At 39.8% G+C, this 26,470-nt stretch overlaps 1 protein-coding gene across 11 annotated transcripts; it reads left to right on the top strand.

Annotated features, from left to right (window-relative positions):
* The first annotated feature begins 15,122 nt into the window (after positions 1-15,122).
* On the top strand, positions 15,123-26,241 carry LOC141596866 (CST complex subunit CTC1). Of its 11 annotated transcripts, none has more exons than XM_074417133.1 (21): positions 15,290-15,710; positions 15,823-16,317; positions 16,422-16,540; positions 16,629-16,703; positions 16,786-16,864; positions 16,995-17,057; positions 17,148-17,225; positions 17,381-17,581; positions 18,590-18,694; positions 18,878-19,156; positions 19,354-19,836; positions 19,929-20,501; positions 20,592-20,683; positions 21,529-21,700; positions 21,798-21,912; positions 22,700-23,031; positions 24,320-24,418; positions 24,579-24,728; positions 24,834-24,936; positions 25,474-25,659; positions 25,912-26,241. In XM_074417133.1, exons 2-18 carry the CDS (start codon positions 15,856-15,858, stop codon positions 24,585-24,587), a joined length of 3,336 nt encoding a protein of 1,111 aa, XP_074273234.1. In that variant the 5' UTR covers positions 15,290-15,710; positions 15,823-15,855; the 3' UTR covers positions 24,588-24,728; positions 24,834-24,936; positions 25,474-25,659; positions 25,912-26,241. The 11 variants fall into 11 exon arrangements, with proteins under 11 accessions (XP_074273228.1, XP_074273236.1, XP_074273227.1 ...); XM_074417132.1 differs by having other exon boundaries at positions 15,621-15,710; positions 24,320-24,484; XM_074417127.1 differs by having other exon boundaries at positions 15,123-16,317; positions 24,320-24,484; positions 24,840-24,936; positions 25,912-26,030.
* Positions 26,242-26,470: the final 229 nt, after the last annotated feature.

Here is a 26,470-nt window from a genome sequence, read left to right as displayed (position 1 = left end):
TAGCGAATGGTTTTTGGTACAACAATTTTGGAATGGTTTATATGAAGATTCTAGGAACATTCTCAATATGGGATCGAATGGAATGTTCACCGAAGTTGATGACAATCAAACATGGAACAAGATTGAGGAAATGGCGGTCCATAACTCACAATATAGTAGACCTCGCAAGGCTACTAGAGGAGGAAAGCATGAAGTGGACTCCGTCACTCAATTGGGTGCTCAACTTAGTGCTCACATTGACACAATCAACTTGAAGTTTGAACAAGCTATGGCTAGACTTGAAGAAAACTCAAAATCATCAAAGCATCATGTTAATGCCATGACGGCATCCTCATCAATCCCAAGTGGGATATGTGAGAATTGTGGAACTTTGGGACATGACCAAGGTGAATGTAGGGGAACAAATGAACAAGTGAATTCTTTCCAAGCATACAAGAGTGGTACCCCTTATTCCAACTTTTACAATGAAAACACCAAATTCCATCCAAATCTCTCATACAAAAGCTAAAATGTTCAAAATCCCTCAACAACATTCACCAAAATCAAATCAAATCATCCTTCTAACAACAAATCAACCACTCCTTCTTCAATAAAAATCAAAACCAAGCACAAAATCTTCAACCTTTGGGTCGATTTTTGATTTCATAAAGGCAAAGCCTTTCACCTTTAAATCGATTTGGGTATACTACAAATTGAAGATTTTTCATTCTTTTCTTGGTTAGTTCATCAATGGCAAGGACTAAGGGAGCAACAAAGGCAACAAAGGCACCAAAGGCTAAGTCACTCTCACAAAGGCAAAAGGCTCTTCAAACAAAGAAAGCATTGGCTATGGTGGTAGCAACACCAAACTTGGAAATGCAACAACAACAACAACCTTCTATGGGAGCAATAACACCTTCTACTCCGGAAATTGATCAACTTTTGCATTATCCGGAGGTAACTTTTATTTCCGAAACCCATAGAAATACTTTTGCCAAGTTTGCTAGGAAATCAATTCAATCCACCAAATTTATATGTGAAGATACCTTAGAAAAATTGGGTGTTCTTGAGCAAACTAGAGCCTTTTTCAAAGCCATGGGGTTGAAGAAATTGTTTGAAACAAAGGAATTGACATACCCCTCCCTTACCTTGGAATTTTTGAGTTCTTTGAAAGTCACCAAAGTTGAGAATAGGGAGAATCTCGAGTTTCGTCTAGCTAATGTTAGTAGACGCATTTCCTTTAGGGAATTGAGTGAAATTTTGGGTCTTAGTGATGAACCGCGTTATTTTAAGAATTATGGAAAGTATGACCCCGAACCTCTTTGGGAGGCAATTTCCGGGAGGAAATTTGAGGACTTTCATGCGAGGTGCTCTTTTGGTCCACCATCCGGGCATAAGAGTATGGCACAAGGTCATGGGAAACACCATAATTGCAAGGAAAGATACCAACCATTTCACCAAACTTGATTTTATTCTCCTTGAATCGGCTTTGAACATTGGAAGAGTACACACCAAGCCTTACAATTCTTTGAGGCTCTTGGTAGATAGATGGCTCAACATTGATTGTGGGAAGAAGGGCACTACCGTTATTGTCAATGGCGGCCTAGTCACTATCCTAGCTAAGTACTTTGATCCTAACTTCAATAAGAATAACAAGTACAAAGCAAAGGAGGGTGGCCATCTTGTTGATATGCATACTATGATACACAAGTACAAGTGGGTTGCCCATAACCCCCTTGACACTAAGTATGGATGGCTCACTAGTGAAGCTAGATCGTTCACCTTGCCTTCAAAGATTTGTCGTCTAAGCGTCCACCGGACCAATTATCTACTTTCCCTTTCTAAAGAGGCCGAGTATATTATTCAACAACAAAAGGGTGATCTTGAAACTCCCTCCTCTTCCATTGTCATACCACCTTACCCCTTTGAGTATGAAGAGTTCAAGCCGGAAGGAGTTGAAGATAGAAATGATTATGTGACTCTTCTCATGAAAGCAATGCACAAGCAAGCCTTTGAGGACCGGAAAAACGCTTACTTGGCTCAATATCCACCCCTCCTACACTTAGCTAGGCAAGGACTACTTGATCCATCTTGTCCTTTGCCTAGTTGGGCGGATAGAGAAGTCCTATTTCCGGGTGCATCTAGGGTCGTTTCGGGTGACAATGAGGTTGTTGGTAATGATGAAGAAGTTGATGATAACATTGATGAAGAAGAAAGTGAAGAAGGAGAAAAGGATGGTGAAGATGATGATGAGCAAGATGAGGAAGAAAGTGAAGAAGCAAATGACAAGGGAAGTGGCAATGTGACCACTTCTAATGAGGAAAGTGATGGTGATAGCATGATGGAAGATTAGCAAGCCTTGGAGACTCCTACCCTCTCATGGTTTGTCTATTTCTCTCTTTGTTTTAATTATAATTTTGATCATTGTTGGAGTAGTCCTAGCACCATAGAGGACTCACACCTCGGTACCATTGAGGTGTTCTCATTTTATTGTTCCCATTTTCAAAATCCAAAATGAAAAATTAGTTTCATGCATTGCATAGTGTGTGCATGAACTACACCCATCCTTGGACATTAGCAATAGTGTCTCACTCGGTTTGGGGAAGTTAATGCATACACAACGGGAGGTAATCTAAATTATCCTCTCCGTCATAACAAAAACCATGCATCCTATAGTGTAGCTTAATGTAGATTGCATTTAGTGCAGAAATCATGCATCATCTTTGCATAATTTCCATCATTTTGGCCATTGAGGACAATGCCCATATTAGTGTGGGGATGGGAATTCTAACATTTAACACTTATTCAAAAATCCAAAAAAATCGAAAAATTTCAAAAATCATAAAAATTTGAAAATTGAAAACCCCAAAAACATGTTTATTTCCTTTTGTAGTCTTGTATATATTGTCTTGTATATATTGTGTTTGTTCTATCCTTGTTCACATTGATTGACTACGCCACATCCGAGACATGAGGATCATGAAGACCGCATGGTATGATCTTTCCAATCTCCTTTTTCCTCTTTATGTTAATGACTATGTGGCTTTATTTTGATTGATGCGGTATAACAATGTGAACCTAGGACTTGTATTTAGTTTATATGTCATATTAGTTAATAGAATCACTTGCATTAGGATGTTTATATTAGTTGCATCATGGCATGTAGTCGCATGTTAGAAATGTTTTGAAAAATGCCTAATTAGGAACTTTGACAAGAGCAACTAAGCCATTACAAATACTTGTTCAACTTAAGACTTTGCCTACTAGAATGGTTGTAAAACACCCTAGATAGTGTCATACTAGTGTCTTTTGACCCATGACCCAAAGCCTAGTCAAGGGTTTGCATGTGAGTCACCTATCCAACCCCGTGATGCGATGTGGACTTGGTTAACTTGTCTAGGTGACCTTGTTTGACCCTGTGGTAAGGCAACCCAAAAATATTTTCTATCAATAAGCTTGAAGTGCTCATTTCAAAGAAATTTTGTCATGTGGAAGTAATCTAATGCCAAGGAACCTCAAATGTTATGAATTGTTGAAAGTTGAGAAATTTAAGTTGTTTTGATGGAGGCGTACCACTTCGATGTGCTTTGGTGCGGGATCCATTGAATTGGGCCCCCATACGGTTGTGAATTCGGCCGCCCAGAGACAGAGTGACTATCACTCCGAAAAGCTATTGTCTAGAGGTTAACCGGTTGCCTAATAAGCGATTGGCGAAAGCAAAGGACACTAGCCCGGAAGGGACAAACCCCATCTTAAATTTTTGAAATGTGAAAGTGAAATGAGGACAATTTTGAATACTAGTCATATCCACCCGTTGTGAATAAAGATTTGAGCATTTCATTCCCAAAAAGCCTTTTTGTCAAGCCACTTGGTCGAGCTTGGGACGATCCATGACCTTTACTTTTGTAGAGAATTCGAGACTTGTCATGTCATATGCTACTAGCATCATAGGGATCATCATTCCACCACCATCCGATCGCTCTTGACGAAAGCATTTGGAAATTGAGGACGAAAGTAGTCTAGTTTAACACCATTTGGAGGTGATTTAGTACCATTCTCTTAGCCTTAGTAATTTGTTGAACTAGTATTTGTGAAGGATTACATGCTCTTAAATTTGTTCCTCTTTAGTGCCTCCGCCACTTGATGAGGAAGTGGCTTTTCCTTTTGTAGATGCATCCATTATGTGATTTTGTGTGCTTAATGTTTGGATGTGTCGCCATTTTGGCAAGACCCACCTTGCCTTGCAAGAAGGCATCCTACCTCATGGTTGTCTTGTGTTGAGTTGAAGGGGCGGAGTGAGACCCGCTAATTGTCTCATATCGGCTATATTATTAGGATAGGTTAGTATTGGTCCTAGTCTTTGTCACCTCTTTACTCGGGACGAGCAAAGGTTCGGTTTGGGGATATTTGATGTGACCATAATTAGCGCATATTTAGCCCCCGAATTAGCTTTGTTCCCATGCTTTTTAGTGCATATTTGGGTCATTTCTTATCTTTAGTTCTTTGTTTTGTATATTCTTTGAGATTTTGATCCCTTGGTAGGAAAGGAGTAAGAATCTTGCATTTCCATGGCAAAACGAGACTAAATTGATCGAATTCAGTGACCAAGCATCAAGGAGAGACAAGATTAGAAGGCCTTTGTACATATTATAGTAGAAGAGCAATGTTGAGAAAGGATCCTTGAGTCCCCAAGGAATTTATGAAGAAAAGGGAAGAAAAGAAGAAGATGTCTTGCTGAGTGACAATCCGTGCGGATTGCCACCAATCCGGCCGTCCCCCAGCTGCACAATCCGTGCGGCTTTGCTCGAATCCGCTCGGATTCTACCTCCACAATCCGCCCGGATTCCCTTGAATCCGCTCGGACCCCATCACCAGAATCCGCCCGTCCCGACCTTATTCCGCCCGGATTCCAAAGACAAGCGTGATTTCCTCTTCTCCAAGCTACGAAGAAAGAAGCCCTTCCTTCGAAAAATACCGGCTCCTCCTTGCTCAATCTAAAAAGTGTAATTACTAGTTTAGCCCTTAGTTAACCCTAATGCATCCTCTCTAATTTCCACTATAAATACCCCATTAGTCTAATTAGAGGAGCATGTTATTCTTATCAATAATTAGAGTAGTTAATATCAATCAAATCTCTCTTTAGTATTGTAATCAACAATTAATCAAGTTCTAATACAAGTTTTATTTCCTTAATCTCTCTTTTGTTCATCCTTTATTTTGGGTAATTGAAGATTATTTGGGTTATTGTTGGGAGATTGACAACCTCTCAATCAAGTATTCAAGTACTTCTTTTATCTTTGCTTTATTATTGGAATCATTAATAGGTATAATCTCTTAATCCCTTTTTAATTATTGTTAATTACTTTCATTTATTCATCATGTTTCATATTGTTGGTATGATTGACAACCTTGCTAGCATGATCAACATGATAATGAGTGAGTAGTCTCTTAGCTAGGGTTAAATGGGTGATTAGGGAAACCAACATGGGGAATGATTCATGCTTAAATTAATATGCTTTCATATTTTATTTGCTTGCTTGTTTTGATCTCAACTCATGCACATGTTATGTTTGATGAAATGCTAAGCCTATGAATCCTTGCATTTACCACCATCACCTATCTTTTCAATGAGACTTGTAAGACATAACCCAACTCGAGTCTCATTAGACCATGCATGTTGTTGAGTAGGGAAGATTAAGTCGACTTGTAGGTGTTGTACAATCTAATCGATTCGGCTCCGGGACCCAAACTTTCCTAGGATTGTAAGATATAACCCAACTCAATCCATCACAACAATAATTGCTTGCTTATAATTTGAGAACATGTTTGTATGATCATATCCCATGATTCCCCTATGATCCCATGACATCCTAGTGCTTTTAATCAATTGTTTACACCCCTTTAATTCATCTTGCTTGTTTATTTTCATTGCTATTTTAGTTTAGTGACCTTCTACATCAACCCAATTTGTGACACCCCTTAGACACCACTAGTTGCAATAGAAATCTCATTTCAATACCCGTCCCTTGGGATCCGACCTTTACTTGCCTCTTTACTAATTGTAGAGTTGTTTGTGAAGTTATAAATTGTGTTTTGATTCGACCGTGACCCAACGACCACATCTTTAATTGTGAACACGAAACGGACCCGATCAGCGTTCTCGTAGTAACTTGACAGAGTACTCAGCTCTTCCTCTGTCGGCAACACCCTTGATGATCGTCTCAACTCGCGCAAGGATTTCTCAATCTCAGGATTGAACGGTACTAGTTCACCACCCTGTGACCTGCGCATAAGAAGAAACTACAAAAAGAATATAAGAAAAGTTTAAGGAACGGATGTCCCTTAAACTAGGAAAGACTAAATAAAAATAACTAAAAATTAGAACAATTGCCTCCCCGGCAACGGCGCCAAAATTTGATACCCGTCGTTGTGAGTACCAAAAATAAAATTTATAATTCCTATTAAAACTAACCTAGGCTAGTGGTAACAGGGTCAAACCACAAGGAGGCGAATGTAATTAAAAGTTGTCTAAATTTAGTCTAAGGTGACATGTGTGAGGGTTGATTTGATTTGGTTTATAGCTAATAACAATAAAAATTAAACTAAAAAAATATATTAAATCAAATATAAAGAAGGGTACTAGGATGGTCGGTTCACTATAGTTTCGGCGGCAGCAAACTAAGTCGGTCTAAATCAAACACATGAGGCGGGAAAACAAGAGGTCCTCTCGGTCCACTCTCAACAGATAGCATCTTTCGATCTCGCTATAAGTCCCTAATATCACTAATATCGACTCTCGTCCGAAAAATGACTAATAATCTAAACTTTACCTATCTTTTGATCTCAAAGATAGTTTAGTCATTTTAATTGGTGGTCAATCAACTGTCCCTATCTTTCGATCTAATGGGTCAGTCGAATCCTAAACATTCAACTAGTCGTGTGCACTCGATTCGTCAAATAAAGAATTAAAACAATTAAAACGAAGGTAAAACCTCACGTGGCGGTCGATCGACCGGTATATGATCGATCGATCGACACGCGATTCAGCCGTGTTCATTCTATTGCCGCCTACACTATAATTCCCCTACATCCTAGCACGAATAAATTAGCTACTCATACTAAGAATGATAATGACAATAAGATTGACTATTAAATCTACTGAATTCATGATTGATACGGAAAAATAAATAAATAACATAAAACAATAAAATTGGCTTGGAATCTAACTAGCAATTTCTATACTATCAATGCAATAAAGATGAACTGAAATAGAACATAAAGAATACCGAAATTGCAGAGGAATTGTAACGGAATGATTAGAAGTACGAACGAAAATCCGATGCAAACCAATATTCCAAACCTTAATTATTGATATTCTAAAACTAATAAAACTGAATGTAAAACTTAGATAATAAATCCATCCATATTCTGATGTTCTAGGTTACGTTATATAGAAAATATGCGTAACACTTATTATCAAAACCTAAACACAATGGGCTTGCTTTTCCTCGATCTTTTAATTCTCGTCTGATGTAGCGGTGTGGTCGATCGACTGCTGGGACCGGTCGATCGACTGGGATGCAGTGTACAGTAGCTTCTGGATCCCGTGAGTTGGTCGATCGACTAAGGGCACCGGTCGATCGACTGCTTTAGCTGGTACTTGACTTCTATAATCTCGTGGATTTGTCTTTTGGGCCTTGAAATACGCACCAAGCTCGTTCCTTAAGTGAATACTTCACGTCACATGCAATGCAGGATACTCGGGGGACGGATTTAGCTAAATTTCCGTTGAATTCTTCACATTCCTGCAATAATGTACAAAAACACGGAAGTAGACGGAAATAGGGGAAATGGTAGCTTAAACTACACAAATGAGCTCTGAAATGCGTGTAAAATGAGGTGTAAAACATCATATAAATGACACGCATCAGTAGAGATTGTACCTGGTTTGAACGTTTCCCCCAGAGCAGCTAAAGCGTCTGCCTCCACATTCTGGTCCCTGGGGATTTGCTTGATATTGAAGGTGGCGAACCTGAGTTTCAACCCTTTTACCACCTCCAGGTAGGCCATCATCGTGGGGTCCCTAGCTGCATAAGAGTTATTCACGTGGTTTACTATAAGTTGGGAGTCGCTGTATACCTGGAGGTGCCTGATTTTAGGTCCAGAGCTAGCTGCAGACCGAGGATCAAGGCTTCGTATTCCGCCTCGTTGTTGGTAGCTTTGAATTCGCACCGAACTGCATGGACCAGGAGGTCCCCTTGGGGTGATTTGAGGACCAAACCAACCCCTGCACCTTTCACGTTGGAGGCTCCGTCCACATTCAACTCCCACACCTGCTCCCCTTTGTCTTCTTCCAGGGCAAGAATATCTTTCTCAGCCTGCGTCTGGAGGGATGGGCAGAAGTTGGAGATAAAGTTTGCTAGAGCTTGGGACTTGATTGTTGTACGGGGTTCAAATTTGAGGTCGTAGCCACTCAGATGCACGGACCACTTGGCCATCCTTCCTGACAGTTCTGGCTTTCTCATTATAGCCTTAAGAGGGTAATTAGTTATCACAAAGATAGTATGTGACTCAAAATAAGGACGCAACTTATAAGAAGTTGTTACTAGTGCAAGTACGAGTTTTTCAAGTGAGGTGTACCTGGTCTCTGCAGGCAGCAGAGACTTACTGACGTAGTATATTGGATGCTGTGTTTTTTCCTGCTCTCGAACTAGCACTTCACTAACTGCCACCTCAGTTACTAAGAGATACATGAACAAGGGCTCTCCGGGTTCAGGCTTCGACAGGAGTGGTGGAGAGCTGAGATATCGTTTTAGCTCACTAAGTGCTTTCTCATGCTCCTCCGTCCATTCGAATCTCTGGCTCTTCCTTAGGACGTCGTAAAATAGCCTGCACCTGTCTGAGGACCTTGTTATGAACCTATTCAGTGTAGCCACTCGTCCTGTCAGGCGCTGCACATCCTTCGGCTTTTGAGGTGCCTCTAGCTGGAGTATGGCTCTGATTTGATCAGTGCTGGCTTCTATCCCCCTCTAGGTAACCATGTATCCTAGGAACTTCCCGCTGGAAACTCTAAAGGTACACTTCGACGGATTTAGCTTCATTTTGTACTTTCTCAGGGTGCTGAATGTGTCAGCCAGATGCTCGACGTGCTGCACAGCTTGCTTTGATTTTACCACCATATCATCAATGTATACCTCCATGGTGTGGCCTATTTGCTCTTTAAACATCGTGTTTACTAGCCGTTGGTAGGTGGATCCTGCATTCTTTAGACCAAAAGGCATTACATTGTAACAATAGGTACCTCGCTCTAACCCGAACGCTGTTTTATCCTGATCGTCACGGTGCATCTTGATCTGGTTGTAGCCACTCCAAGCATCCAGGAATGTGAGCATCTCATGGCCGACTGTAGCATCCACCATGGCATCTATGTGCGGTAGGAGGAATAGGTACTTAGGGCAAGCTTTATTTAGGTCTGTAAAGTCAACGCAGACTCTCCATTTCCCATTCTTCTTTGGAACTATCACCACATTAGATAGCCACTCCGGTACTTGACTTCCCTGATTTTTCCAGCAGCGAGCAAGTTGTCTACCTCCTGATTTATGACCTGGTGCCTCATTGGGGCAAACTTCTTCCTTTTTTGCTGGACAGGTTTATAACTTGGATCCACGCTTAGCTTGTGTGTTATTATGCTAGGGTATATCCCTACCATATCATTGTGGGACCAAGCAAAGCAATCCATATTAGTTTTTAACAATTGGACAAGTTCCTGGCGGACATTACCTGTGCATTCTGATCCAATTAGTACGGTCCGCTCTGGTTGCAGTGCGTCCAGGCTTACTTCGTCTAACTCTGCCTGAGGTGGCTCGACATATTCCTCCTGGATGCGATGGCTCTGTAATTGCTATGTTGGCAGTCGGGTTGTTGGCTTCAGGGCTATCTTGTAGCAATTCTTAGCATCCTCCTAATCCCCACGTATCTCTTGCACTTTATAGGGTGTTGGGAATTTCAAACACTGGTGGTAGGTTGAAGGTATTGCCTTCATTTCGTGGATCCAGGGCCTGCCAAGAATTACATTGTAAGTGGAGGGCCCATCAATAACCAAGTATCTTACCTGTTTGTTGACTCCTTTGGCGTAGGTTGGGATGACAATTTCTCCTAGAGAGTGTTTTGTTTCACCACTGAAACCAACCAAGGGGATTGCTTTCTTTGCTAGGTCCTTCTCGCTGAATCCCATGCCTTTGAGTTTTTCCAACATAATCAGGTAGACGGAGCTTCCTGTATCCACCAAGATCTTTTTCACCTTGCAGTTTCCTATGGGGAGGGTGATGATCAGAGCATCGTGGTGCTGTTCTGGAGTGGTTTTTGCATCCGTCTCATCGAAGGTAACTGCTGGAAGGTCCTGGCGGCTGATTCTGTAGGAGAATTCTGGCTTGTCTCCTTTGGTTTGCGTGGCGTGCCTCTTGGCTGCTGAGTAAGTCAAGCCGCACAATTCCGAGCCTCCTGTAATAACATTCACAGTTCTAGTGCATACAGGTGGAGGGGGGGGCAGAACCTGATTAGTGGAATTTACTTTGGTGGAGCCTTTTGGTAAGAGATGGTCCAGGTTTCCTCGTTCATACTGGAATTTGACTTCTCTTCTCAGGGTATAGCATTCATCGGTGTCATGGCCTATGTCATCGTGGTACTCGCACTTCTTGCTAGAATCTCTTTTATCGTTAGGACGCTCGTCGGTCCGCTTCCTGGGCCATCTGACTCCCCGTATCTCCTTCAGGGCCCTGAGTACTCCTGCAAGGTTAGTTGAGAATTTATATTCACTTACTTTCGGAGGCGGCTCAAAGTTATTCTTCCCTCCTGAGCCCTTGGAGACTTTGTTCACAGGTTTGTTGTAAGGCTTGGCTCTTTCGCTCTACTTCTCCACATGTTCCTTTCTGGATGTATGGTCTGTGTCGTAGGTAGCTCTCCTAGGCCCCGAGTCTTCCTCCAGCAGCATAACAGTGATTGCCTTCGTTTGTACTTCCTCGAAGGTAGCGCATGGATACTTGGTTAGGTCTTTATATAAGTGTGAGTCCTGGTGGAGCCCTTGGCGGAAGGCTTCGATAGCTGTGGCTATGTCACACCGGGGAATTGTCACCTTCTCCCTGTTGAACCTGTTCAGAAAATCTCTGGTAGTCTCCTCAGGTCCTTGTACTATCCGATACAGGTCGCTGGTTTGTTTTTCTGGTCTGCGGCTGCTGGCGAACTGCTGGTGGAAGGCGTTGACTAAGTCGGCGAAGCAGGTTATGCTTTTATTGGGCAGGCTGACGAACCACTGCAAGGCTGCTCCAGACAGTGTGGATCCGAATCCTTTGCACATACAAGCTTCTTTCAAGGATCCTGTCGCAGTTATCACCATCATCTTCTGCTTATAGTGGTTGATATAATCGAGAGGATCCGTGGTTCCGTCGTAAAGCGCCATGGTTGGCGGCACACATCAACAAAAGGGGAGTCTGCGTAGCTATCACGTGTCGCCTTCTCTAGGGGTCGTGCTACACCTGGAATCCTGTACATCAGGTCCCTTAACTCCTGGTACTGGTGCTCCAGCAAGCTTCCTGTTCCTGCAAGAGGGTTAGAGGCAGGTGGACAAGAGCCAATAGGTGTACCTCCAAATCAGGCTCCTCCTGGGAACTGACTGCCTGGTTGACTTGCCAATGGCGTCGCATGAATGATGGTTCCTGGTTGCCATTCCGGTGCCTGCTAAGAGGAGGTTCCTCCCAGCCAGGTTCCTCAGAGGGATGACCGCTTGCTGGATTCATCACGATAGTGATGGATCCTGGATTCCATCCTGCCGTCTGCTGGACGGGTGTCCCTGCAAAAGGTTGCAAGTTAGTCCCTGGTAAGCTATTAGTCAATGCACTACCTGGAGTCTACTGCAGTCTGGGTGGCCGATCAAAAGACAGGAACCCTAGTCCGCTGGGCTCGATGGCTCCTCTGGGTGGCACTCCTTCAAGATCCAATCTAGTGACCAGTTCTGGTGGAATCTGCCAATACGACCCTCCACTGGTGGCTGAAACCGCGTTCTCAGAAGGTGGAGGTAGTGGAGCAGATGCTGGCCTAGCCTGGGCCACCGTTGCGATCTGGTTTCTGAGATCTTGATTGTCCTTCCTCAAGCTTTCAATGGCCCGGTGCAGGATATCCATCCCTTCTAACACTACTCGCATTGGATCCGGTGATAAGGCCCCTGATTTCTTGGGAATTCCTCCTGATGCTGTCTCCTGGATCTGGGCCCTAACAAGGACTTTGCTTCTGCTGGGGCTGCTTTCCCTGCTGGATTTCGTCACACTGGGTGATGTCGATGCTTTAGGCACTTGCGGTGGCTTGAAGGGTGGTGGCAAGGCTTTGGGAGATGCGCTGACGGGGGCCATCTAGTTGGCCGCTAGTGACGCGATGACTGGTCCCGTGGTTGTAGGGAGAGGCCTCCCCCCGGAAGATTGAGGGGTTTCCCCATGGGTGATGGATGGACTCGAACTGGTTCCAGACATGGCGACGAGCGGATTGCTGAGTTTTGGTTTATAAAAAATGATCACTAGGCCCCACGGTGGGCGCCAAATTGTTTTGGTAAAAATTTACCGGTTAGTTGTTTGAATTAGCGGGTCAAAGTGATCGTCTATAACTGCGAGCGAATTAAAGAATTACGGTGCAAAACAAAGTAAAAGACAACGCAAGAGAGATCGATACAAGGAGTTTTTGGTGACGCGGAAAACCCGGTGTGGGAACAACCGCGGGGGGAGTCGGAATCCCGCCAATATTAGCACTATGATCGAAATATTTTTTGTAAGTAAGGAAATACAATGGAATATGGTTCGATGATTAATGGAAAATATTTCTTAGGTTGAAGACGATATGGATTTGTTGCTGTGTGTTGTGCTTTTATGAGATGATCCATTTTGACTGATCTTTCTCCCTTTTATAATTGCTTCCTCTAGGGTTAGCTCCTGTTGGGCCCTCGCGAAACAGCCTCCTGGCATCTAGTAACCGTTACCTCCTTTTCAGGGGTCAATCATGTGGACCCCCTTTTTTATCTGTTTGACTGTTAACTCCCCTTATCATCAGTAGTGTGCTTCTTTGTTTTGATCCAATGGACCTCTTCTTGCCACATAATCAATCATATTGCCTTTGTTTTCTCCACTCGCCGCTTGACACGTGTCTTTGACAAAAAATGCAAATTTTAGTCCCAACAGTAATTTCAAAAAAAAAAAAAATGATAAATGAAGATCATGATAGAGTATGAATGTTCAATATGGATATGAACAAGATGAAGGACAATGTATGAGAGAAGTGTAGAGAAAGCCAAATAAGCATGGATGATAAGAGTAGATGGATGCACAATAAAATAATTACTTTGGCAGAGTAATAAATGGTTTGTCTGCTTGTTGTTAATAAAATAATAAGGCCTTGTCAGTGCATTAAATGTGTGACAGAGGCAAAAAAAACAAACAATCGGATAATATTTTGTGAATATGGGTCAATTTAACCCGTCTTATTGTATAAGACAGATACTTAGGCCTGAAATAAGAATTTGTGGAAATAGATAACTATTGACCGGGACGGAGAGAGTATATGCTTTTTGGGATTTAATGGGAGTGTATGAGAGAGAGAGACTAACAAGGGACAAGAGTTTCTTTGTAGAAAATGTGTTTATGAATATGAGACTATGTTGCTGTTTGGCTAGACTTTTAGAAGTGTTTTTCCATTAAATAAGTACAAGTTAGGCAAAACAATCAATTTTAAAGAAGTTAAAACAACTTTTAAGCCCAAAAGTCATTTTTGGGAGCCAAAAGTAGAACCACCAACCTTTTATTTTTATTTTATAGATTTTTAATGCATAAATGACTACGCGTATGTTGTAAACATGTTAAAAATAAAATAAAATTAATACTCCTCTTATTAATTTATATTTTTTTCATTTTCTACAAATCGAGACCCATCTTGATATACTTTTCAACAAAAAAATTCATTTTCCATCCGCTTACGTAAAAAGTGTTGTTGAGAAGTCGTTTTTTTTTGTAAAATGTTAGGCCAAACACTAGCAGTTTTATCAAGAAGTAGTTTATTAATACTCATTTCTAAAAGCAAAAACAGTTTTCCTAAAGCGAGGCCAAACATGCCATATGAGTGAGTTGTACGCCTGTAACTTTCAGATTTTGTTCGATTTTAATTTTTTTTTAATTAAAATAAAGGGTCTACGGGTCGGGTCTTGTAACTTAGACCCATACCCGGACCTGAATTATTTTTAGAGGACCCATATCCGACCCATATCTATTGGGTTTGAAAAAATAAGACCCAAACCCGCTCCATTAGGGTCCGATCCGGGAGGTCTGGGCCGGGTCCCCGACCCACTGCCATTAGTAGTCTCCTCATCATCTTAATAATTTACTTAGGATATTAATTGGTGCACCTATTATCACTCCACAAATATTGGTCGAAAACCAACGTGGAGGATCATATAGAATAGAAAGGAGTATATTTTATAATTTTTTTTAAGGGTTATCATAAATACAACCTAATGGGTTGTATTTAAGCAACTAAAAGAGGAAATAAATAGTTAACTTATGTATTAATTGCATTGATTTATGTGTAATTTACTCTCTAATTTCTAAATTAATACCAAATATAGAAGGGTATTAAATGTTTAAATACAACCCAGTGAGTTGTATTTATCATCTTCCTTTTTTTTAATAGTAGTTTCTATAAAATGATACTCGTTTGTCTTAAAAAAAACAAAAAAAAAGAGAAAAAACGTAGTTTTTCAATAAGTCTCCCTTGTGAGGCAGTAAGGATCCTCTGTCCCACTCTAGTGTCTCATTGTGTGTGTCACTCCACTCACCTTTTGACACATCATTTGTTGCAAAATAAAATATTGCAATAATTATATTAATTTGTTGATGTGTTAGAAGGTGATTGAAGTGACACACCAATTGAGACACTAAATGGGACAGAGGTTCCTCACTCCTTGTGAGGGTATATCCGTTACAAGCTTATGAATGGTCAAGTATCATTCACTTGAGTAAATAAGACAAAAGTAAAAATGTCTAGGAAATCACAAATAACTTGTCTTTATTTATCCAAATGAGTTTTATTTGACCCGTCACAAGTTTGTGACGGATATGTCATCACAAATGAGAATTTGTGGAATTTTTTTTCGTGAGGAAACTGGAAAGTACTGAGGCAGATTGTTGTGGAAGTTTTGTGGGAAAAACAAAAGTGTTGATCTTCAATCTTCCCGCCTTAACTCAAGTAGTCAAGTCTGAAAGAGTGTTGGCAACATTTTAGTGGGGAATAATGGAGGGCATCAAAGCAATTCCAGTCTCCAACCTCCTTAGCCGCCGCCGTCCTATATGCGCCACCGCCTCCCTCTCTCCTCGCCGCCAAACCACTTCTTCGCCATCATTCTCCGTCAACACCTTTTCCCCAAACCCAAACCCAAACCCAAACCCTAACCCTAATTCTTCTCCAACAATCCTCAATTCCCTTCCAGAACCTTCCATTATCGCCGGCACACTCTCCCTTCCTTCCTCCGATCAACCTTCTCCGCCGGCGCAAGCTTGCTTCTTCTTCTCCGACGACTCCGGCTCCGTCTGTTGCGATGTCATAGATTTTGATTTTTCCATGATAGGGAAGAAAATGATGGTGTTATCTTGGAATTATATTCCTTTTAAGAAATCCGGTGGTTTGTTAGAGATTATTCATTGGAGGTTTTTTCATGATTCTGATATTCCTAGTGTTGATTCTTTTCCGCTTGTTTCGGATGTCAATGGAATTTGTTGTGCTAGTAAGGCTAAGTATAGTGTTGTTGGCTTATTGCAGTCTGTTAGTCCTCTTTTGGTACTGCCTTGTTCAATGGATAAGACCGTCGCGGAGGTACCAAGTGTGCGAGGTTTTATTGTGGAGATTCTAAGCTTTGATCATTTAAGTCAAGGAAAGGAGACTGATAGCTGTGATTTTGTTTACTTTAGCGGGTTTTTGTCGTCATGGCATCCTGCATTCTCGAGGCTAGTTGGGAGGGTGGTTTCACTGTCCAGGTTGATGAAGAAGTTAGTGTACATAGGTAAAGATGTAGGTAGATTAATGTATGTGGCTAGTGAAGGGACACAATTGAGTTTCTCGAGGTTGAGGGAGACTGATTTGTCATGTCGTAAGAGGAAAAGGTGTGGGGATGAGAAAGGGGAATTAGGTATGTACATTGGTGTTGTTAGGGGTGTATATATGCAGGGAATGGCTATTGAGTTGGATAAAGAAGTTTGGCTTTTGATGACTGAAGAATCACTTGTTTTTACGTGTAGCATTAGGGTTGGGGCAATCGTAAGCATTCTTGTCGTTTAATCGTTGTCAATTCTGAAATTAAGGTGTATAGTTGAGTTGAGGATTTTATTATAAGGAAGTTTATGTTTTCTTGTTTGTTGTAGATACGTGTAAGAAATGTTCATATCATGAGTCCCAAGTTCCGATGGGGGAAAATGCTTGTTCTTGGGGCATGTAGCAAGACCAACATCACAACAATTTCGTTTTCTCCTTGGGAAACAGGGTAAAAGCTACTATGCCAAACTATGTTTATGCTTAAAAAACTAGAGTCATAGATGTTTATTTCATGCATTATTGTTTGATGAGTGCAGGTGTCATATGGTCTCTAAGTCTCAGAGTCACTTGATAAAGTTTATTAACTCCTTGGATTCTCCTTCTAGACTATGGTAGGATGAAGATCCTTAGTCGTACAAGAATGCTATTTTTGTACAATCAGTTGCCAATTAGCAATATCATTTATGGTTTCAGGGTATTATTAGTGGTGCAATGTTTTAGGAAAAAATTTTCTGGATTCTTTTCAGAAAAGGAGATATTGGGAACAAAGCATGTAAGTTCGATGCTGTTATCTCCTACTGAATATACTTGTAGCTTTCATTTCAAGTAATGCCTTTAAGACGTGATTCCATTATTCCTACTAAGCGGAGTAGCTAATTTTGAAAGTTATGTCATGTTCTCAGAAGGAAGGATTGGTGCAAACTTATGCTAGACATGTCTTACCTTCGTCGGGCTCTCATTTACAGGTATGTTAGGAAGCGTTGGGTACTTTGAAATGTTGGGATTTTGTTTTATAACACTCATGACTAATTCAATTAATTACTTGATGTTAACAGCATGGCTTATTTATGAACTTCTGCATTCATGATTCTTGTAGCTCTGGTAGCAATGTCAGCTATGGCAACTTGAGTTTGGTAAGAACAGCTTTTTTTTTTTTAATCTTAATTTCTAAACAAGTAGTACCCATTTTCCACATACCTTGTTGGTGAAACTTATTACTTCGTATATCATAGTGCTATTTTTTCTCTCTATGCAATGAAATATAGAGATTTGATCCCGCTTCTTGCAGGCAGTGCCACTTTCGAATTTTCTTGGCAACTGTGACAGGATATGGCTTAATTCCATTCTGGAGTTGAAGAATGGTAATGAAATATTAGAAGATTGCAGCCAAGCTGACACCCCTTTCAGAGAAAACAAACTTTCGGATGAACCAATTCGGAGAATTTTGCCAAGCAATAATTTAGGAATTTCTTTGGTTGGGAACTTGAAGGTTGATTATGTGTCCTGTTATTCAGTGTTTTCAGTTTATTTTGCAAGCCTGTTTAATTTTTACAGTAATTTGAATCTAGCATAGCATAGAATTTCGGTTTCAATCTGGACCTAGGAAACTATTGTGCCTTGATAGGGCGGCGCTAAACTTCAAAAAAATTTACGTGTCCGATTATGCTGTGATATCTAGTATGAGCCCAAGAAGCAGAACTGGCGTTATATGATCTGTTCTAATGCTTGAGGCTAAACTAAGAGATCTATGAAGAATCACACAAGTAGTTGGTTTGGCCAAGAGCAACTAGGGCATTGTTCTTTTTAACCTGCAGTTAGTTGGTAGAATGCTCCTTTTTTTTTATTGTATTCCCTAAAGGCCAAACCCATTGTTTTCTTTTTCAAGAATTCTGGATTCACCTTTGCTGGACAAAGGGTTTGTCGTAGAAATCTAGAACCCATGGTATGGAGTTGCAAACATGATGTGTAACAGATAAGGTTGATTCATTACGTAAAAGGAACTAGGCAATTGTTTTTGTAGAGTTTGCGCTGGACACATGGTTGAAGTGTTGAACTATACTACTCCCTCCATTTTTGATTATTTGACGTTTTACAAAATTTTGTTTTTTTCACTTGTCGTTTTACTAATTTCCACACCATTACTACACCCAATTTCCCATAATTCATTAATGAGTGCCGTTTTTCATTTTTTTTTAATTCTAAAGCATGTGATTGGAGAGTTATAAGATGAGAGAGGATATATTTAATGAAAATATTTATGATGAGCACGTAATATAAGCACAATCACTTTGCCTTTTCAATTTTTAAGGTAGTTAATGCCCTATAATTAATACTATTAATATTTCCTAAACAATTTCTTAATTATTGTGCTAAACTCTAAAACGTCAAATAAAAAAAAATGGAGGGAGTATTATCTTGGAAAGTCTTGCTATAAATTGGGCTGAGTCAGAATGGGTCATTTCTGTTGTCTTACTTCATATGTATCATTTGTATGTAGCTTTCTCAAGATACTGGGAGATTGCAGCTTACCGATGCAACAGGTTGCATTGATGTTCTTATACCAGACCTCCCGGCTGATTGGAACATGAATGTGACCTTTGAGGTGATCCTCCATGAAATCTGTATTAATATCTGTATCATATTACTGCGTGCGTGCAAGTGAACGTAATTTCATTAATAGCCTCCTTTTCTTTTTACATTTCATCAGTCAGAATACACCTGGAATAGAAGTTTTTTCTAGGATACTACAGTATGACAACTTGATTTTGATGCCATTGCATTTCAGGTAGTCAACTATAGTATTGTGTTAGAAGGCAGGCCTGGATTTCAGGGTCAAAAGTGGGTGCTTGATGATGACCTGTTCTCATGCAACAGTATTTTTTGTCCACTCGTGTCAGGAAGGCAAACAGTGTTGACAGTATATGTGCACTTTTATTGGACCAATATAAGATGCATGGATTTTCCTATTCATCATTGCCCAAGTCTTGAAGAAAGTTCCGCGAAACTTGACCCTGGCATCTTTCACGTGCTTTGTTTACTCCACAAGTTTCCATTCCAACCCCAGGTATCCCATCGGTCATCCACAACCTTTTTCTCCCACCTAATTAGGCAGTTCAAACAAGTATTTGAGCTCAATATGTAGAGTTCACTCATTATAAAGACAGTCCCATGAAGGGCCTCCTTCTCTTCTGGTGAACTCTGTTTCTATCAAATGTCAATGGGCAAAAAATACGCACTAATTGTCGGGTATCTCTCTTACAGTTTCATGGAGACTTTTTCCTATCAGACAGTTTCCGCCTATTTGCCGAGGTCATGGTCGTGCCATGGGATCTGAATGTTGATCCAAGTAACAATCCAGCTCGTTCAGAAGTATTTTCAGGAGATAATTTAGAAAACTCCTCTCATAAAGATTTTGCACTTAAGAGATGTAAAACTGATAATGCATCTAGATATTCTATTAAAACTGAATTGTCCAGCAATTTCGAAGATTTTGGAAACGGTTCATACAGCGACTCTAGTAATTTACTTTCCTTGCCTCACAAGACAAGGAATTTATACAATCTTTGTGGTGCATCTCCTATTCAAATTCCTTGCGTAGTTTCTGTTAGAGGAAGAAATCGTCGAAGCATAACTGCTGCAAACTTATGTTATGCGCAAGGTACTGATAGCTCTGTTAACTTTCACTCATCAAGCTCAAGGAAGTTATTGCTAGAGTTCAACTATGAAAATATGTTCAAGTATAAGGTTATTTATTTATTTTCAATATGTTGATTAGTTTTTGGAAGTACAATTAATGAAAAGTGTCCCTGTTTCTTACATTTTGTTTATGTTTTTAGCTGATGCACATTGGTGCTTATTACATCATGAAGCATAATGCTGGGAAGTGCTTTTGCGATTCAGATGACATAAATGTAGGTAACAAAATATCTATCAACATGGAGGCATGTCTATGGAGCACCTCATTTCATTTTAATGGGGTTGACTCTAGTTCTGGACCATGCAACGATCCATCGTGTTCCTGTTCTATTTGTAGAAGTTCAAGCAGACGCCACCTTCGAAATGATCTTGTGCTCCATCCTGACAGTTCAGCTCATGGAAGCTTCTGTGATGTCAGGCTCCATATTGCAACAGATAATCCGGATGCGGGTGTTCAGCCCCTGAAAGAGGCTGTGAGCTCTACAAATGTAAGTGTACATGGTCAACAAGTTGGCTTTAAAAATTCTGTCGCAGGGGATTTCCAGAACAAAGGAGCATGTTTTGGGAATAGCCTGCCAGAGGGAAAGTTGATATCTCTGAGGGGAACTGTTATGAGCCTTCACTGTTTTAGCGACGGAAATTTAGTTGATATTCATCATAGCAAGAAATGGGACGGGACAGTCTGCTTGCGTGTTCTGACGGATGGTCAGATGGTAACGTTTGCCTTTTGCCTTGATCCTCAGTAGCGCTATATCTCACTCTTCATATAGACAGCTAGGCTAATAATAGGTTTTGATTGTCAGCTTCAAATTGATGGCCCGCTGAGTAAGCATAACTGTCCAGTAGGATTATCATCTGGTGCAGAAGTCACATTTCACAGGATACTTGCCTTGAGGTATGAAAATTGTATATATACCTGATTACCCCTTGTGATTTATATTTGCTCTGGACTCTGATACAAGATACAAGATATTACTATACTCATAACATAAATACTTTAAGTAGTCAGTGATCCAGTATGATTTTTAGCTGATCTATTCTTCTGTTTTTTTGTAGTTTGTCTGTCTGTTTGGATTGTTCTTGTTTTGATTTATGTTTGGATTTTCCATGATACATAAATGAAACACTAAGAGTGCACATATTAGTGGAATTGGAAGAGAAAAATGAGTGACGTTTCTTGTTCAGCAGTGATGAAGAGTATGCAAGTGGCCGACAGTTCTTGTAAATGTCGTGTTCTCATTAGAATGGTATTGTTTAAAACCTACACAAAAGAGAATAAAAAAATTGTGAACCATATGATAAGACGTCCTAAAAAATAAACCATGGATCTTTTTCAGAGATAGTCCAGACAGAGGCCGGCCTTCCCTTGCCATTTTGGCAAGAGGCCGCTCCAAGGACTTGAACCCGCCCAATCATTTTTTACCTTCGATAAAAATACTCCGCACAAAGAATAAAAAGGTAAACAAATGATTGGGACGGAGGGAGAGATTTGTAGGTCTCAGCTATTTGATTTTTGGAGGAGTCCTGAAAGCTTTATTCAACCGGCTGTCATTTCCCTAATTTTATCCTCAATAGTATGTGCTACACATCTTTGAAATTGGCAAAATCTTAAGCTTCACCGTTGTACTTGTTTACGAGCATTATAAATTTGCATTGGCAAAAGCATATTGATTTTTAGTTTATCATCAAGTTTGTTAGATAGGAAGTAGTTACATGTAAATCTCTGTTTTGTATCTTCAGTGGGCAGAATCGGTTGATCTTGACACCTGTATCATTTGTTACTGTGAACATCGTGAAAGAGGCGTTAGTAGATCTTTATTCAAGTTTCTCTGATCGCGAGACTATGCCATCATGTTTAATTTCTAACTTAATACAGATTGATGCATGCAAGCCGAAAAGGTTACGTGGCAGGGTAAGTCAGTAAACCGCTTTGCATTTCCAGTTGCATGTAATTCTTTTATGAGTCTTCCTTATCAGTATGTAACTCTTGGTAGCGGTTTTTATTGCAGGTTGTTGGGGTTTACATTGTGATACTAGAAATAGACAAAAATTTGGATAAACTTTTGTCTTCCATTCGTTCTGGGTCCACCTTTGTTAATATTCCTTTTGCTGGCTTCATCTTGGGTACGTAATCTACATAAGCCGTTTCTCAGAAGGCACTTACAAATGCTTGGGTAAATAGATGTAGGTATTTGTTATTGCTCTTCTAGTGTCGTGGATATTGTTATTGTCAAAATAAGCAGAAGGGTCATCGATTTGAGTACGCTTCTTTATTTATGATTCAGGAAGGCATGAAGCTGCAGAACACACAATTTTCTGCTTTGAAATTTTATTGTACTTCTCGCAGTAGGCATTATATTTGGCGTGATATATTGGTATGTAACTGTGTATGGGCTGTTTAATCCCCTTGATCGTTGAACCGTGGTTGTATCTTGAAGATAGCTTCCATAAGTGGAATCTGACCTGCATTTACTCAAAAACCTTCTACCCTCTTTCTTAGTCTCTCCCATGCCATGCTATTGTTGTAACTCTCATTTTTTTAAATGGGAGTTGGGAGGGAGACAGGAAGTAGAACTTTGTCACTGATTATCGTTTTCATTGCATTGTCATGCTGCAGGATTTGAGATTTTGAGACTGTTTTTATTATATCTTTTGGTGCTTATGTGCTATTTGTTTTTGGCTGTTAAATTATTCAATGTGTGAGTTATAGTCTTTTTTAAATCAAAGTGTAAAGATTTGTTTTGCTTGTGTTTAACTAGAGATTGTTTAAGTGTTCTCGCTCTTTCTTGTTATAACAAAATCCACTTACTTTCTCCCTATTTCCCCTCTAGAACGCAAGTTATTTTTTCTTTATCAATAGATAGAAGTGTTTTCATTAGTTATCTGGTAACTCATTTATTTCCCTAACCAGATGATGGCACATCACGTTGTTTTTGCTGGGCAAACGGTGAAAGGGCAGCAACTTTTTTGAGGTTGCATGATAAAGCAGCACAAGTAGGCTGTGGAAGCAGTTGGTGGAGATCCAAGGGGTCAGTTATAAGCAAGTCCTGTAGCCCTCCTAGTGTTCACCTTAACAACACTTTGAAGAAGCATGGAAGAGTCACCATTAAAAATCGTGGGTCTATACATGATTCTTTAAATCAAGATCTCCACCTATCTAATGGCTCATACTGCATCTTTGACACTGAAGATCAGAAGCTTCTCAAATCTATAATCTTCAATGCATGTGCTAGTACTTTTTGGGTAAGTATGCAAGTCTTGGGATTATTTTCACTGGGCCTTTTGCTAATTTCACTTTGGTGCCTGTGGTGTCACTCATGGTCGCCTACTTCGTAGTACACCCAATACAAATACGTAATTAGCATACACAATACGCACTTACTGCTTTGTAATACGAAAGATTTATCATAATACCCCGTGACACGAATATGAAATATATGCGAACCGGTAATTTGATACACGGGTTTGAGGTCATCCGGTAACCCAGGTTCTCTAATTCGTCTTTGGTGAGTTGCTGTTTGAGCTATTTTGCACTTAGGTAACCGAAATGGTAATATCAACAACTTTTTTTTTTTCATAATAGAACACCAGTAAGCAAAATAAATATTCTTTTGCAATTACATGTAATTTCCCTTTAATATTTATTTGACTTACTATTTTTGAACTTTATTATGTTGAAAATTGTCATTAATTCTTACAATTTGACCATGTTATACCTTAGGTCACCAATATAGCTACTGAAAGAGTGCTTTAAACTATCTACTGAAAGAATAAGCACCAGAAACATAGAAAAAATAAATCTTAAGAGACCCTAACTTTTTAGGCTTTACTAGTATTTTTCAGAGAACATGAAAGTGAGCTGATAAGCTATCAATTGGAAATAACAAAGGGAAAACAAGTGTGTCTCGAGTAATGACTACAGCCACTCAATGACTTGACTTCCAAACCTAGAATGTTTATGAATGTGAAGTGTTATGGCATGGGATAATTTGTCATGAGCTCATTATCCCCTTGCCAAAGCATTGATGGAGTTAATTCCGTTCTTTGTTTAAGCAAAATCAAAGCTTTGTATGTGATTACAATTTCTTCTTGTTTGACACAAGTATGGGTCTGGACCACACCCATCAGGAGGAGAAAGAGTCCACTTTATAAACCAAGAAGCCATTACTCCTATTGCCAATTTGTTTTAGGACTGTTATTCTAAAGGTTATTATACTTATAAGGAAAGATAAAAGCCCCATGCGCAATACAGATACGAGGCATGGTTGGAAGCTTAGTGATTATTCTGACAGTCCCATATCTGAAGTAGGAGTCCTTATGGTGATTGGCGTTGAGGCTTTGGGGCGGTGGAGGGAATTCTTATGGGAGTGTATACAGACAATGTGACTAGGCCCGAGACTAGAGTGTCATGATTCAGGACTCATCTTCCATTTGGTCTAAATCTGTCAGTTACTTGTTTAAAGCTTCTCACTTTTGGATGCTATTATTGTTTCTAAATTTATTGTAGTGACCGAAATCCATTTCTTTGCAGAGTATAACTGGTCATGTAATGGATTCCAATTCTGTCAACGTCTTAGAGAAGTTTCTTATGGAGGAACAAATGACAGTACATGCATTGCAAAATGTATGGGTAAGAGATGTTTCTCAAGTGAATGCACTTACTGAAGCTAGGGAGTTATTTCAAGAGCTCGAACCAGTTAATTATTCTCGGATACTGTCATAGCAATCCATTTTATGAGCTTTGTCAATCATTCCATGTTCGGAGTGTCTAATTTTTGTTTTTTTTCCAGAATGAATAATGTTAGTTTGGTTTAAATGCCAACAACTTAGAAATGTATCCTCTCGAGGAGCAAATGACTATCCATGCTTTGCAAGTTGTATGGGTAGTGATTTGGTCAAGCGTTTGCTGACTTTGGTGTTATTTCAAGAGCGCTGACCAGGTATTCATTTTCTTAATGTCTGATTATTGATGAACTTTGTTTTGTGTATTCCTTTGGGTTATATCGCAAAATTTCATCCAGTATGCGCGCCATTTCATTTGCAAGGTTTAGAAGTGGAGTCTCAAGTCATGAAGCAGTGATGCTGTATGTTAATTGTCTGGGAAAAGCGTCACCATTCAGGCTTTAGTAGCACCTTATTGCATGCTTGGTAAGAGTTCTCTTACATGTGTAATATTTGTTCGTGCTTACATTGATAGTTAAGGGGCTGCACCCTTTTGCATGTTTTGAGATAAGAAAAAAATGGGGTGTTCCATATTTCCACGGGTTAAGACTGCATTTGCATTAAGGGCCATAGACCCTTGGTATTAAATTGCGACTTTTGTTACAATCGTGGAATGGTCGGGTTTCATGGAACGTACTATGATCTATGTCACACACATGTTCGAGTGTTGAGACACAAGGTAATAAAAGCCAAGAGTAACATTTGATGTGTTGAATGGACAATGACGTGGCTTAGTGTATGGCATTACCTACTTGGTTATATATCTCCCCATGGGGGGAGGGTGTTAAGAGACTTGGATCATTCATAGCACCATACTAATGAGCTTTGTAGAAAGGTCTATGTATAATATTATTTCGGCAAGTTTGTGGAATGACTCTATATTTTATACTCTTAGCTTATTTAGATATAATATTAATTTAAAACTGATGATTCATTCTTATAATTGCCTTGGGTTTTACACAGGTTTATTTACATCATTTTACTCTTCTTAAGCCTGAGTTCATCTAATCATCAGTATGATGCTGGTTACAATCAGACGTGAAGATATGAGTTTCTCGGCATACATACACCGTGCAGTTTCTAAGAACACGAATGCATTAGTAACTGCTAGTGTCTTCCCACACGAAAAAGAGGGGCTATGCTCGATAAGTAAATTACCATTTATATCCCATTGCCTATATTAGTGCTCTCTTTTCAACTAGTCTTACTTAAGACCGTCTTAATTTCAGACTTCTCACAACCTCCTTTATTTTCACATCTATTTTAATCGGGTGTGAGAGTCATCTTAAATTGACAGTCTTAAACAAGAATTAGCGCTTTCCTTTATAGTGATATCCAAACATTAACTTGTTTTGCTATGGGCCCTCTAATTTTGCATGACATCTTTTCGGAAATCTGCAGCCATCAAGTTCGAATCCGAGATCTTTGAATGCTCGGACCGCTCAGCTGCGCAATCACATCCTGGCATCACACACGGAATATTTCGGCATCTTCAGCAACTCTGCATGAAGGCAAGTGATACTCTTATGTTGAACCTATTTTCTTAAATTCTTAAATGTTTGCTTGATGGTGTAAGACTATAAAAATACCCATTCTTTGCGCTGAAATGAAAAGATAACAAATGATTAGGATAGCTTAGAGGGTTTTTAATATTGTAATTATCATTTTGAATGGGAGTTTTCATTCATAAATCTCGAATAAAAGGAATTTTACCGGCTTTTTATTTACTTATTTTTATTTTTGTAAATGGGATATACCCAGAGACTCTTTATTCCATGGTGAAGACTCGATAATCTCGCCTCTGAGCCTTTTGACCTAAATCCGAAATGACTTAATTTAGGGTCAAAGATAAATTAAAAATTTTATTAAAATATTAATACTTATACTCTATGTTACTCCGATTCGGTTAGACGGGTCGGACACGGGAACGTATCAAGTGTCGGACACGGCTATTTTATGA

This window comes from Silene latifolia, chromosome 8 (assembly GCF_048544455.1).
Source record: "Silene latifolia isolate original U9 population chromosome 8, ASM4854445v1, whole genome shotgun sequence".
NCBI classification, from domain to species: Eukaryota; Viridiplantae; Streptophyta; class Magnoliopsida; order Caryophyllales; family Caryophyllaceae; genus Silene; species Silene latifolia.
The sequence above is the reverse complement of the archived record's forward strand: the minus strand, read 5'-3'. Positions and strand labels throughout refer to the sequence as shown.